Below are 14,969 nucleotides of genomic sequence, written 5' to 3' on the forward strand. Positions count from 1 at the left end.
AAAGTACTGTATCATGAATTGGTAGACACGTTTCCTACCACGCTGGGAAGCAGCGTGGCTCAGTGGAAAAAGCCCGGGCTTGGGATTCAGAGATCATGGGTTCGAATCCCAGCTCTGCCACTTGTCAGCTGTGTGACTGTGGGCAAGTCACTTAACTTCTCTGTGCCTCAGTTACAAGTCACTTAACTTCTCTGTGCCTCAGTTACCTCATCTGTAAAAGGGGGATGAAGACTGTGAGCCTCATGTGGGACAACCTGATTACTCCGATCTCCTCCAGCACTTAGAACAGTGCTCTGCACATAGTAAGCGCTTAACAAATACCGACATTATTATTACCCACAAGGAGCTCACCGTGCTTTGCACAAAGTATGTGCTCGGTAAATGCGTGGATCGATTTTGTGTTTCTTTTTTTCCAAATCATGTAAAACCTTCTTTTCCTTTCGTAGGCTCACTGATGTACTTAAACGAAGCCACACTCCTCCACAACATCAAAGTGCGATATGGTAAAGACAGAATTTATGTAAGTAATGGACGCCTGCAGATCGAATTCTACCTGCTGATCCCTTGCGTTCCACTATTAAAATAAAGAAGGACATTTGGAATTGTGCTTATGAAATTACGGGAATGATTTGATTGTGCTTATTTGACTAAGGCAGGTTTGCTCTAAAGTTGCCCATATTTTCTTTTTTTTATAGTATTTGATAAACCCTTACTATTTGCGAGGGTAGATAGAGGGCTAATAAGTTTGGACACAATCCCTGTCCCACATGGAGCTCACGGTTTTAAATTCCCGTTTTACACATGAAGTAACTGAGCCACAGAGAAGTGAAATGACCTACGCAAGGTCACAAAGCAGACCAGAGATGGAGTCGGGAAGAGAGCCCGGGTCCTCTAACTCCCTGGCCCGAGCTCTATCCACTAGGCCACATTTTTTCCACAAACTCCTGATTTCCATAAAGACAACAACCTCACAGCAACCTGAAGTTGTGCAGAGCGTTGTCCTAAGCGCTTGGGAGAGTGCAGTCAGAGTTGGTAGACGCGTTCCCTGCCCACAATGAGTTTACGGTCTAGAGGGCGTTATGGTTAGCATCCAGTAGCGTAGCCAGAATGTCCCTGGTATTCTTGAATTAAGATTTAATAATAATTGTGGTATTGAAGCGCTTACTACGTGCCAGACACTGTACTAGACCTGGGGTGGATACAAGCAAATCCGCTCCGACGCAGTCTCTTTCTCACATGGGGCTCACACAGGGGCAGCCTGGCTTAGTGGCAAGAGCCCGGTCTTGGGAGTCAGAGGTCGTGGGTTCTAAACCCGGCTCCGCCACTTGTCTGCTGCGTGACTTTGGGCAAGTCACTTCACTTCTCTGGACCTCAGTGACCTCATCTGTAAAATGAGGATCGAGACTGTGACCCCCACGGGGGACAACCTGATGACCATGTTTTTGCCCCAGTGCTTAGAGCAGTGCTTGGCCCATAGAAAGCACTTAGCGAATACCCTCATTATTATTATTATTATCATTCCCATTTTATAAATGAGGAAACTGAGGTGCAGAGGAGTGAAGTGACTTGACCAAGGTCAGGCAGCAGACACGATTTAGAGCTGGATAACAAAGAGGCTTATATTCTAGGCTGTTAAAGTGTCTTGCTTTAGGTAAATTGCTCTGCTGGTAGAGTTCTCCTCTTTCCAAAGATGAGGCTCCCTTTCTTCATTATTTTTGAAAGAAGAAAACACCTGGCTTCTTTGACACCTCCTGTCTCAGATGACCCTCTTAATCTTTTAAATTGCTCTCACGTTGCTTAATTGTCCTTAATGAATTCTGACTCGATTACACTTAGCCCTTGTCATCTGTCCTAGCAGTGACAGCTGTGAAACAGAACTCACAAAGTCTTGCCGAGCCCCCCTCTACATCTTTTACATTTTCTCGTACCTTTACGAATGGTCCTTACGTTTCAAAACAGAAAGACAACCGGTTTAAAATACCCATCGATTAAACTCTAATGATCATAAGACTAGATGAGGTAAAATAAAAACTCGAAATATTTACGTCCGTGAGGAACAGCGGGACGTCCTTCTGTTTTGTGACATATATTAGCTTTATTGTCACCAAATTATTTTAAGAAGTTGTGGTTGGATTTTTGAGATCACTGAATGGGGAATAGTCGAAATAGGAAAAGGAATAATGGACTCTACTTTATCCTAATCCTCCGCGACCTCTCGCTTACCTTTGAGACACGGATTACTCCCTTCACCTAGGAATCCTATCTAACCTCGGTTTTACTGACGTCCCGGTTCTCCTCTTAGCTCTCCGACCTTTCCTTCGCCTCTTTTTCTGACTTCTGCCTCTCACCTGATCACCGTGGGTGTCCCTCAAGCCTCTCACCTAAGTCTCCCTGGGTGATTTCGGGCAAGCAAATTTCCCGTACCCCAGTTTGCTCAGCTGTAAAGAGAGGATTAAATCCTTTTTCTTCCTCCCACTTGGACGGCGAGCCCCATGAGGGACAGGGACTGTTTCTGATCTGCTTTATAAAATGGAGAAACTGAGAACCAAATAGGTTAATAATGTTGGTATTTGTTACGTGCTTACTATGTGCCGAGCACTGTTCTAAGCGCTGGGGTAGATACAGGGTGATCAGGTTGTCCCACGTGAGGCTCACAGTTAATCCCCATTTTACAGATGAGGTAACTGAGGCCCAGAGAAGTGAAGTGACTTGCCCACAGTCACACAGCTGACAAGGGGCAGAGCCGGGATTCAAACTCATGACCTCTGACTCCCAAGCCTGTGCTCTTTCCACTGAGCCACGCTGCTTAGGCGTGGATATGGAGTAGACCAGTTAAAGAGCTGGGATTCCCACACTGCTTTTCTGACTCTCAGACCCATGCTCATTCCACGCAGCCTCCAACTTTGTTAATGATAATAATAATAATAATTATGTGCCAAACACCATACTAATCGCTGGGGTCGATACAAGTTAGTCAGGTCCCACGTGGAGCTCACATTCTAAGAAGGAAGGAGAATAGGTATTGACTCCCCATTTTACAGACCGGGGGACCTGAGGTCCAGAAAAGTGAAGTGTCTCGCCCGAAGTCACACAGCAGGCAATGTATGGTAGAGCCGAGATTAGAACCCAGGTCCTCCGATTGCCAGGCCCGTGCTCTTTCCACTAGGCCACACTGCTTCCCATGATGTTTTCCTGGAGTCCTTGCTCTCACCTTTGACATTCAGTCTGTCAGTAAATCTTACCGATTTTCCACCTCTACGTCTTCTTACCATGTCCTCTCCTGTCCATTCAAATATTTACGACCCTGGTCCGGGAGCTTGTCATTTCCCATGCTTATTCCCATTTACCTTTCCTGCCTTCATCCTCTTCCCTTTCCTTTTTCCCCCGCCTCATTTTCGGGAAACATTGTTTCTCATGCATCATTCGTAGAGAAGCAGAGTGGCTCAGTGGAATGAGCCCGGGCTTGGGAGTCAGAGGTCGTGAGTTCTAGTCCCAGATCTGCCACTTACCAGCTGTGTGACTTCGGGCGAGTCACTTCACTTCTCTGTGCTTCAGTGACCTCATCTGTTAAATGGGGATTAAGACTGTGAGCCCTACGTGGGACAACCTGATTACCTTGTATCTACCCCAGCGCTTAGAACAGTGCTTGGTACATAGTAAGTACTTAACAAATACTGTAATTATTATCATCATTATTATTTTTATTATTATTCAACTCCTCAGGCATCTCCAGCTTTTGCCCATTTCCTCTCTGCATTGAGCAGAAACTCCCGACATCGAAGGCACTCAGTCAGAACTCTCCTTCCTACTCATCCACTTTCTTGTCCCATTACACCCCGGCTCACATCCTTTTTCTCTCAAGATCATCTTTACACTCTGCCTCTCCCCGCTCTGAGCCCTGGTTCATGCCTTTCCTTCTGCTCGGAACTCCCTTCCTTTCTAAATCTGCCAGCCCACAGCCCTTTCCATTTTCAAATCCCTTCTGAAAGCCCACTTCCTCCCGGAAGTCTTCCTCGATTGATCGTTTCCCCCTCCCAAACTATCAATTTTGTACCAACGCCATATTTTTAAGCCCAAAGCCCCTGTAGCATTTCAATACATATAGACATGCATACTTAATATATGTATCCATCTATGTGTCCATCTTTCCATTCTCCTTTTCCTCTTATCCGAATTTATTTTGTGTCACTTTGGACGTATCTCGCGATCTTTGATTTGTTTTTTCCCCACTGTTATTTATGCCTTAAAAATAGCTTCTAGAGCCTTAATTCAGACCGGAACCTACCGAACTGATGAACGTGTGTGTGTTTTAAATTTACAGACCTACGTAGCAAACATCTTGATTGCCGTGAACCCATACTTTGACATTCCTAAAATATATTCTTCAGAAACCATTAAGAAGTACCAAGGAAAATCTCTTGGGACACTACCACCTCACGTCTTCGCACTTGGTATGTAATTCATCTGTAGTTTGGAATCACCGGTTCTCTCGCTGGACGAGTTAAAGTGAGCCACGGAAGAGAGAGCCAGAAGACCCCTCTGGAGCAAGAGCAACAAGGGGGTCCCTAGCAATGGGCATTAGCCTCTTAATCAATCCATCAATTAATTATATTTATTGAGCGCTTACTGCACTAAGTCCTTGGGAGAGCACAACACAGCGGTGTAGTGGACAGATATTAAGATAAATAAATTGTGGATAAACAAATATGGATATGGAGAGTCAGCATGGCTTAGTGGAAGGAGCCCGGGCTTGGGAGTCAGAGGGCGTGGGGTTCTAATCCCGGCTCTGCTACTTAATAATGTTGGTATTTGTTAAGTGCTTACTATGTGCCGAGCACTGTTCTAAGCGCTGGGGTAGATACAGGGTCATCAGGTTGTCCCACCTGAGGCTCACAGTTAATCCCCATTTTACAGATGAGGTCACTGAGGCACAGAGAAGTGAAGTGACTCGCCCACAGTCACACAGCTGACAAATGGCAGAGCCGGGAGTCGAACTCATAACCTCTGACTCCGAAGCCCAGGCTCTTTCCACTGAGCCACGCTGCTTCCCAGCTGGGTGACTTCACTTCTTCTAGGCTTCAGGTAACTCATCTGTAAAATGGGGATTAAGACTGTGAGCCCCATGGGGGGGATAACCTGATTGCCCTGAAGCAGCGTGGCGCAGTGGAAAGAGCACGGGCTTTGGAGTCAGGGCTCATGAGTTCAAATCCCAGCTCTGCCACTTGTCAGCTGTGTGACTGTGGGCAAGTCACTTAACTTCTCGGTGCCTCAGTTCCCTCATCTGTAAAATGGGGATTAAGACTGTGAGCCCCACGTGGGACAACCTGATTCCCCTGTGTCTACCCCAGCGCTTAGAACAGTGCTCTGCACATAGTAAGCGCTTAACAAATACCAACATTATTATTACTATTACCTTGTATCCCCCCCAATGCGTAGAAGAGGGCTTGGCACATAGTAAGCACTCAACAAATACCATCATTATTATTATATGTACATAATCAGACAGTGGTATTTATTGAGCGCTTCCTATATGCAGAGCACTATACCAAACGCTTGGAAGAGTAAAGCACAACAAGATAACAGACACATCCCTTGCCCACAACGAGCTTAGAGTCTAGGACGAGCTAATTTACACATATTACACATACACGGAGACACATCTGTGCACTTCTAAAAAATACACACACACACACACACACACAGCTGTGACTGTTGCAGTCTGATCCCCGAGGAGCCCAACTTCCTGCTCCCCTTGCAATAGTATAGTTTTCATTTTTTATATTTTCCTTGTCTTCATTGTTGGTTTAGCATTTTATTGTTTCATCTCTCCTTAAGTGTATGTCACCAGGCCCCTTTCTCCATCTGTGTACCTCGATTTTGAGCCTGTTGAGCACAGCTACCCTATCTAATGTTACCCATTACTTCTTTCCCAGTGCGTAGCATAGTGCTTTGCACAGAGTTGCTGCTTAATAGTATTGCTCCTACGTGCGCAGAATAATTTCATTCTGCCAAGTGACTCTCATATTGCCTATTAGCTTCAGTTAGAAAGATTAAGTAATCAGATAGACATTTATTCATTCAGTCATATTTATTGAGCTCTTTCTGTGTGCAAAGCATTGTATTTATGAATTCTCTAGGAATAATCATTCCGATTTTAGTTAAGATAAAGGCTGTAGAGAAGGAGAAGGAGAAGGATTTTGTAGATCTCGGCTTTGTATACGTTTCACGCTAATAATTTGCCCTCCCCCCCCGCCCCTTATTCTATCTTAGCCGATAAAGCTTTTCGTGACATGAAGGTCCTAAAGATGAGTCAGTCCATCATTGTATCTGGAGAGTCGGGGGCTGGCAAAACAGAAAACACAAAATTTGTTTTGAGGTGAGTGTTCATTTTCTCAGATGGCTTTGAACGGAGAGATCATTAGCATCGTTACATATGACTGTCACTGTGAAGTCGGAGCTCATCGAAGGTCGTTAACGCCTCTGAAAATATCAGCTTCAAGCGACCGGGGCGTCAGGGATCTTTCCTACTGACCTGATCCTAATTCATCACCACGGTGGCGTAATGACCCTTGACCACTGCTAAGGAACTGAAGCTCGATTCAAAAAAGGGCCAGATTCAGCTTCCTGATAACACGGCTTCCTGCTATCTCTGGACAACAATGAGACAGTCCGACGGCCGACACATTTAGCTCTCTGCTTCCGGTTGTCGGAAGATCCGGGGCTCCTTCCCCTTGCCGTTTCTCAGGCATGGGGGTGGGGACTCTTTCCCTGTCTCAACCCTCTTTCCCTTTTCTTCAACTCCCTCCTCTGTCACCCTGGCCCGCCCCCTTTAATCATCCCCCCCTCCCAGCCCCACAGCACTTATGTCCAGATCTTCATTTATTGATTGACATCAATGTCTGCCTCCCCCTCTAGGCTGTCAGCTCATTGTGGGCGGGGAATGTGTCTGTTCTGTTGTATTTTTTACTCTCTCAAGCACTTAGTACCCAGTAAGTGCTCAATAAATACGATCGACTGACTGGCTGAGAGAGAGAGCAGGCCGCTTACGTGCAGTGACAGAAAGTTCTGAGCCTTTCGGGTAGCGTTCGTAAGTGACTCCACTGTGATGGTGGGGGAGCCCAGAGCTCATCTTTAGGGCTGGTGGATTGGGAGTACAGAAGAACCCTGCCACCAGGAATTTGGTATCTCTCTGCCCCCTTCCCTTTCCTTAAGGCACCCCCGAAGCGAACTGACCGTTCCATCCTCCTCTCCCCTCTCCTCAAGAACCTCCAGTGGTTGCCCATCCACCTCCGTGTCAAACAGAAACTCCTTCCCTTTGGCTTTAAACTATTCAATCAGCTTGCCCCCTCCTACCTTACCCTGGCTAATTTCCTACTACAACCCAGCTAATGGGAGTCAGCAATGGACCTCTAAGAGACTCGGGTTCTGTGACAAAGATCACCCCAAATTTGATTTCGCATACACTGTAGAAGGAAATCTACGGAACTTAGGGAAAATGGATCCTTGGAGTCCTTGGAGGTTCAGTAATTTTATCTCTGGGAGAACTTGAGGGTCCCCTAGAAATCTACATTTCCACCTCTGACCCCAGCATTCGGGAAAATCGGCCTAACCCAGGAGGGTTCTGAAACCTCTCTAATCAATAATACCCCCATATTAAAATTTTAATGTAATTTTCATTGAAAATCCACGTAGGGCCATAATTAATTTGGCGATCTGTTTAGCATTTATTGGATTGCTACTCAATGAGCATTAAAGCGTTTTCTAGCAGTCATAAATGACACTCGAGAACGGCCTTAAAAGATACCGAAAATCAAGATCAACTAGCAGAGAATCCTATAGAAGATAGGGAAACAGCAGACAGGAAGCAGGAAATAGTGACTTAACTATTTGTTTTAGTTGGCTTGATACGGTAGCCAAAGTCAGCACCTTAAGCAGAGGCGGAGAGATTATGAGACTGTTGTTTTTGTTTGAATAGTGAAGTAAACCACCATTTGTCGAAGGCTGATATCCAACGTCTCAAGTTCCCCCCTTTCTAGCCTGTGAGCCCGTTGTGGGTAGGGGTTGTCTCTATTTGTGGCTGAATTGTACCAAGCGCTTAATACGGTGCTCTAGACACAGTAAGCGCTCAATAAATAGGATTGAATGAATGAATGAATTCAGGGACAAGTCGACACAGTGCACATTGTCTGACAGAGAAAAAATATCAATGGGCCAAAGAATGAAGAAAGGTTTTGCAATATTCTTTTTGGTACAGAGAAAAATGACATTCATCACTTGCCCTTCTCCCCCTCCATCAGCCCACACCACTTTGGACTTATATTCATAAGTCTTGTGAGTCATACTTATACTTAATTATGGATTTATACTCAATCTGACTCTTCACTTTGGACATTGATTTAGAGAGCTCTTTGACCATTCATCAGACCCCTGATTGAGTGATGTTAAATGTCCACCTGAAAAATGGAGGACGATGAAACTCCTTTACACAGAAGGCCTTAAGGCCTCTTCTCGGTTCTTCGGCACGAGACCGCGTACTAATCTAGGGAACCGTGGCTATGGAAGAGTGGGAAATCTGAAACTTTCTTTGGAAACTTGTGCTGAAGGTCACCTTTCAGAATCGATATCCACTGAAGTCCAACTTGGCCCCGATGGAGCTCAAAAACTACTCAGCATTTTGTGTCCTATTAATAGAAAAATATGAATAGTAATGATAATAAAGGCAGTGCTATTTCTTGAGCATCTACTTGGTGCCAGGCACTGTTCTAAGCACTGGGGTATGGCAGGAGAAGCAGTGTGGTCTAGTGGTTTGGGAGTCAGAAGGACCTGGGTTTTAGTCCCAGGTGCGCTGCCTGTCTTCTGTGTGATCCTAGACAAGTCACTTAACTTCTCTCTGCCTCCGTTACCTCATCTGTAAAATGGGGCTTCAGATACGGAGTCCCATGTGGGACGTGGACTGTGTCCAACCTGAGTAACTTGTATCTACCCCATTACTTAGTACAGAGCCCGGCATATAGTAAGCTCTTAACAGATACCATTTAAAAAATGGCGGCTATTGAGTGCTTACTGTGTGCAGAGCACTGGGGAGAGAGTACAGTAACATATAGTCAGATTGGACACAGTCCCTGTCCCACCCAGGGCTTACAGTCTAAGAGACTAAGCGCTAAGTCTAAGAGCCTAAGCGCTTAGTACAGTGCTTTGCACACAGTAAGCCCTCGATCAATGCCATCGATTGATTGATAGTCTACAGAGTGACGAAGGGGGGGTATCAAATATTGCTGTCCTTTTCAAGATAGGATAAGATCAAAAATGAAATCAAATAAAAACAACAGCGGTATTGGGGTTTTATGAGATGGCGATTTTCTGGTAAATAAGGCATCTCGATGTGGAGGCTAAACAATCTTCTTTCAGATGGGTCTGTGTATTTTTTTTTTTTAAGGTTTTAGTGAAGAGACTGACCATCAGTCTTAAGATGTTCGGTCAGCTATCTTCCTCCTACTTATCCACTCTCGTCTCCCAGTACACCCCCGCTCACACTCTGCCTTCCTCTCACGTCAGCCTGGCACAGAGTAAGCGCTTAACAGATCCCATTATTATTATCATTCTTCACCGTCCCTCCATTTGGCGTATCCCACCTCCGGCCTGGAACTCCCTCCCCCTTCCCATCCGGCAGACTATCAATCAATCAAGTGTATTTAAAAAGCGCTTACTACGTGCAGAGCGCTGTTCTAAGCGCTTGGGAGAGGACAGTACAATAGAATTAGCAGACTCGTTCCCTGCCCGTATTGAGCTTACTATCTAGAAGGAGGAGACAGGCATTAATATAAAGGAAATACGGACATGGACGTAAGTGCTGTGGGGCTGAGGGAGGGGAGAAAAAAGGGAGCGAATCAGGGCAACACAGAAGGGGGAGGGAGAAGAGGAGAGGCGGGCTTAGTCTGGGAAGGCCTCTTGGAGGAGGCGTCCTTCGATAAGGCTTTGAAGGGGGGAGGAGTGACCGTCTGTCGGCTACGGAGAGGGAGGGTGATTGCTCTTCTTCAGAGCCCTTCTGAAATCACATCTCCAGCAGACCTTTCCTGATTAATTTATCCTCTCTCCGGCTCTTATTCCCCCACAACTCTCCTCTAGTGCTGCCGCTCAAGTTACACACCTAGGCACCCACACAACCGCTTGACTGCTGTGTGACCTTGGGCAAGACACGTAACTTCTCTGCGCCTCAGTTACCTCATCTGTGAAATGGGGATTATGTCCTCCTCCCTCCTACTTAGACTGCCAGCCGCATGTGGGACGGGGACTAACGATTATTTTGCATCTACCCCCGGTGCTTAGCATAGTGCCTGGCACATAGTAAGCACTTAACAAAACAAAAACAAAAGGCAAACCTCCCCCCCCCCCCCCCCCGGCCCAAACCATGAGTAATACTTCAGAACACCTTATGGCTAAGTACTCACTCATGTGCATATCCATTTTACCTTTTTCCTTTATTTTAATGTCTGTCTCTCTCACTAGTTTGCAGATTTCTTAAGGTCAAGGATTGTGCCTTTCCTAATGGCTTAGGACAGTGCTCTGACCCCAGGAGGCACTCAGTAAATACTGTCGATTGATTGGAACTTCGGGTTGAGCCCCTTTACGAAACAATAGGTACAAATAATAATAATAATAATAATGTTGGTATTTGTTAAGCGCTTGCTATGTGCAGAGCACTGTTCTAAGCGCAGGGGTAGTTACAGGGTAAGTAGATTGTCCCACGTGAGGCTCACAGTCTTAATCCCCATTTTACAGATGAGGTAACTGAGGCACAGAGAAGTTAAATGACTTGCCCACAGTCACACAGCTGACAAGTGGCAGAGCAGGGATTAGAACCCATGACCTCTGACTCCCAAGCCCATGCTCTTTCCACTGAGCCACGCTGCTTCTCTTACCAAGTGCTAAGCATTGTTCTTAAAATCCTATTTTACAGCTCCTTTGTTTAAAAAATAATGCCCAACTCCAGCCAACCTCTCTTTCCTCACTTTCCATCCCTCAACTGAGTGGATCTAGGGTTATTGATGGCCGTTATCCAATAACAGGAGTAGTAATAGTATTTGTTGAGCACTTCTGTGCCGTACACTGTATTTAACACTGGGGGTAGATACAAAATAATCAGGGCGGACACAATCCCTGGACCCTATGGTTCTCTAAGTGTGAGCGAATAGGATTTAATCCCCATTTTACAGATGAAGTCACCGTAGCGCAGAGAAGTTAAGTGGCTTGCCCCAGGTCACACAGGAAACAAATGGTAGAGCAGGATTAGAACACACATCCTCTGACTCCCAGGCCTGTGTTCTTTCCGCTAGATCACACTACTTCCTTTGATTACTTTTCTTTGCACTAGGATAATATTTCTAAACCACATATCCCCGTCAGAGTTTTTTGTGCTGAAAAAGGAGTTCTCTACTGTACCTTTTCTTTTGCAGTAGCTGTTTCCCCTGGATTTATGATACTATTCTTTAGCTGCTGCTTCTCTATTTTTTCCCTAGATAAGGTATCAGAGTTATAAAGATGACGCTGTGTTTTCCACAGATGTGGTTGTGATTGATTCCTCCTTCAAAATGATTCAGGAAGTCATTTTTTGTTTTTCTGTGTTTTCATCCTTCTTACAAATCCTGTCTTGGTTTTACCTTTCTCGGGGATTAAGGTGGATCTGATGGATATTTTCATTTTCTTCTCTAGTAAAAAAATATTAGCAATATAGAGGACTGGAAACTCTCCAAGAGCCACCCTGAGAGGGGCCTGAAATAGTAACTCCCAGCTGAAACAACAAAGACCCATCTTGATTTCTTTCAGGGAAGCCATGTGGCCTAGTGGAAAGAGTAGGGCCCGGGAAACTGAGGACCTGGGTTTTAATCCAGGCCCCGCCGCAAACCTGCTGTGCGACACTGGGTGCATCACCTAACGTTTCTGTGCCTCAGTTCTCTCACCTGCAAAATGTAAGCCCGTCATTGGGCAGGGATTGTCTCTGTCTGTTGCCGAATTGTACGTTCCAAGTGCTTAGTACGGTGCTCTGCACATAGTAAGCGCTCAATAAATACAACTGAATGAAAATGGGGATTCAGTACCCCTTCTGTGTGGGACTTGATTATCTTGTATCCATCCCAGTGCTTAGGACTGTGCTCGACACAGCGAGCGCTTAGCAAATATCACAATTTATTATTGTTTATCACTACAGATAGAATTTTGCCACAGTTCAGTTTCACTGGCTGTGTCCTGATGCTTCTCATTTTTACATTCTTAATAGCTCCAGCCTTCCGTGCTTACTTTCTATCCTTCGGTGGCGCACCTTTGGATTTAAATACACAGGTCAATCGCAGTGATAGAAGGGAAGACTGGAAAAACGGACTGCGCGTGCTGTTAATCCTAAAATGCCCCTGGCTACCCCTGAAAAGGGGAAGCTTGTAGTCGTCATGGTTTTGCTTTTCATGTAATTGATCGTGTTTATTGAGCACTTACTTTGTGCAGAGCATTGAAGTAAGCACTAGGGAGAGTACGATACGCAGAGTTGGTATACACGTTCCCTGGCCACGAGGGGCTTTCGGTGGAGAGGGGGAGATAAACATTACAATAAATTATGGATATCCATAATATCCATAATAAATTCTGGATATGTATGCAATCAATACTTTTTATCCATACGATCCATAAATAATAATGTTGGTATTTGTTGAGCGCTTACCCCGTGCAGAGCACTGTTCTAAGCGCTAGGGGAGATACAGGGGAATGAGGTTGTCCCACGTGAGGCTCACAGTCTTCATCCTCATTTCACAGATGAAGGAACTGAGGCACAGAGAAGTGAAGTGACCTGCCCACAGTCACACAGCTGACAAGGGGCAGAGTCGGGATATATAATAATCATTCAATCCTTTTTATTGAACACGTACTATTCCTAGAGCACTCTACTGAGTGGGAGAGTACAGCACAGCAGAGTTAGCAGCATGGCGTAGCGTCTAGAGCACAGGCCAGGGAGTCAGAAGGTCATGGGTTCTAATCCTGGCTCTTCCCCTTGTCTTCTGGGCCTCGTTTCCCCCATCTGTAAAATGGGGATTGACACTGTGAGCCCCAGCTGGGGCAGGGACCGTGTCCAACCTGATTACCTTGTATCTACCCCACCACTTAGAACAGTGCTTGGCACATAGTAAGTGCTTAACAAATGTGATTATTATTATTATTTCTAGTTAGCGGGCATGTTCCCTGTCCACAGTGAGTTTAGAGTCTAGAGATGAGAGTAATTCCTCTAGGGCTGAGCTCAGGATGAATAAAGGGTTATTATTCCAAGTGTAAGGGAAAATCGGTGTCAGTAAATGACCTGCTTGCAAATTGTGATTTAAATCCTGGGTTTTTAATTCCACAATGAACATGTAGAGACAAAAATTCCTTTAGGGATCTAGTGAAGAGAAACTTTTCAATAATACTCTATTTAGCATCTTATGAAATTTAGAGATCTAGTGGTGGGCTCTAATCCCAGCTCTATCACTTGCCTCTTATTGTGACCTGGGGCAAGTCACTTACCTTTTATTTTTAGTGGTATTTGTTAAGCGCTTACTATGTGCTCGACACTCTACTACTAAGTGTTGGGATAGATACAAGATAATCAGGCTAGGCACAGTCCTTATAATAATAATAATGTTGGTATTTGTTAAGCGCTTACTCTGTGCCGAGCACTGTTCTAAGCGCTGGGGTAGATACAGGGTAATCAGGTTGTCCCACAGGAGGCTTACAGTTTTAATCCCCATTTTTCAGATGCGGTAACTGAGTCACGGATAAGTTTAGTGACTTGCCCAAGGTCACACAGCAGACAGGTAGCGAAGCTGGGATTAGAATCCAGGTCCATGCTGTATCCACTGGGCCATGCTGTTTCTCGACTTAACCGCTCTTTGCCTCATCTGTAAAATGATGATTAAATATCTGTACTCCTTGCTGCTTAGACTGTGAGCCCCATATGGGACGGGAACTGTTTGATGTGATTATCTTGTTTCTTCTGGCTCTTAGAGCAGTGTTAGGCACATAGTGAGTGCTTAACAAATCCCACAGTTATTGTTATGAAGTAAATACATGGAAAACATTCATCTGATACAAAGTAAAGTTTTTAGACTGCACAAGGGAAAACTACTGAATAGAATAGCTTTAATGATTCATTTAGGCCTAAGAGTGCCATCTCTATCGTAGACAAGAAAAATATTTCAAGTCGGAAATGATGTGTGTATTTTTGAGGATTTCTACTGGTAAAGGCTTCAATCCAACGAAAGCCCATTTCCAGGAGTCTGTCAACTTCCCGTGAGATCCGGGTCATAGTGGAACTCAAAAGATTTTTAAAATCTGATGGAACAATGAACTTTCCAATTGTGACTTTATGAATTTGAATACAAAACCAAATTACTTAAAGCTCTTCTGAAAAGTATTTTGATTTGAGGAGTGACTATTACAAAAAGCAATAGTTGAAATAGGCAAAAAGTATTTGTAATGAAGAATTGGTTCTAAAAATGTTGCCTTTGATTTAATTTTATACTTGTAGCTGCATTGCTGAATGAGATTTTAGCTGCCAGGTAGTAAATATTAGGATCATTGTGAAAATGCGGAGCTAAATAGTCATCGTCTTTCTTTTTCAGATACCTGACTGAATCTTATGGTACCGGTCAAGATATCGATGACAGAATTGTCGAAGGTATTATTTTCTTTTTGGAAGAAATCTGCATGTTCAATCTTTTTCTCAAAATTTGATGTGCGAAATATAGTCCCTAAGGCATTCAGTGTCCGTATTTAGAAATATCCTACTTATTAGTTGTTTTTAAATGGACTCAGGGTCCTTAAAAGTCTAGTCTTCTGACCACTAAGGTTCACACCTTGATTATGTACAGAGGGAGCAGAGCATTCAGGATCCTCAAAGCAAGAGGCTGAGAACGTTATCAGGCAATCAGTAGTGTTTATTGAGCACTTAC

The 14,969-nt window shown here is 44.6% G+C and overlaps 1 protein-coding gene across 7 annotated transcripts in view; it reads left to right on the top strand.

The window, feature by feature from the left end:
• The window catches only part of MYO6 (myosin VI), a 157,517-nt gene that overhangs the window by 64,889 nt on the left and 77,659 nt on the right, over positions 1 to 14,969 (top strand). For all 7 annotated transcript variants that reach the window (XM_039914738.1, XM_007670712.4, XM_029047068.2 and 4 more), the window contains exons 4-7: positions 447 to 520; positions 4,322 to 4,451; positions 6,271 to 6,376; positions 14,640 to 14,695. In XM_039914738.1, the coding sequence (XP_039770672.1) occupies positions 447 to 520; positions 4,322 to 4,451; positions 6,271 to 6,376; positions 14,640 to 14,695 (366 nt within the window). The remainder of the gene's footprint in view (positions 1 to 446; positions 521 to 4,321; positions 4,452 to 6,270; positions 6,377 to 14,639; positions 14,696 to 14,969) is intronic.

This window comes from Ornithorhynchus anatinus, chromosome 19 (genome assembly GCF_004115215.2).
Source record: "Ornithorhynchus anatinus isolate Pmale09 chromosome 19, mOrnAna1.pri.v4, whole genome shotgun sequence".
Classification (NCBI taxonomy): domain Eukaryota; kingdom Metazoa; phylum Chordata; class Mammalia; order Monotremata; family Ornithorhynchidae; genus Ornithorhynchus; species Ornithorhynchus anatinus.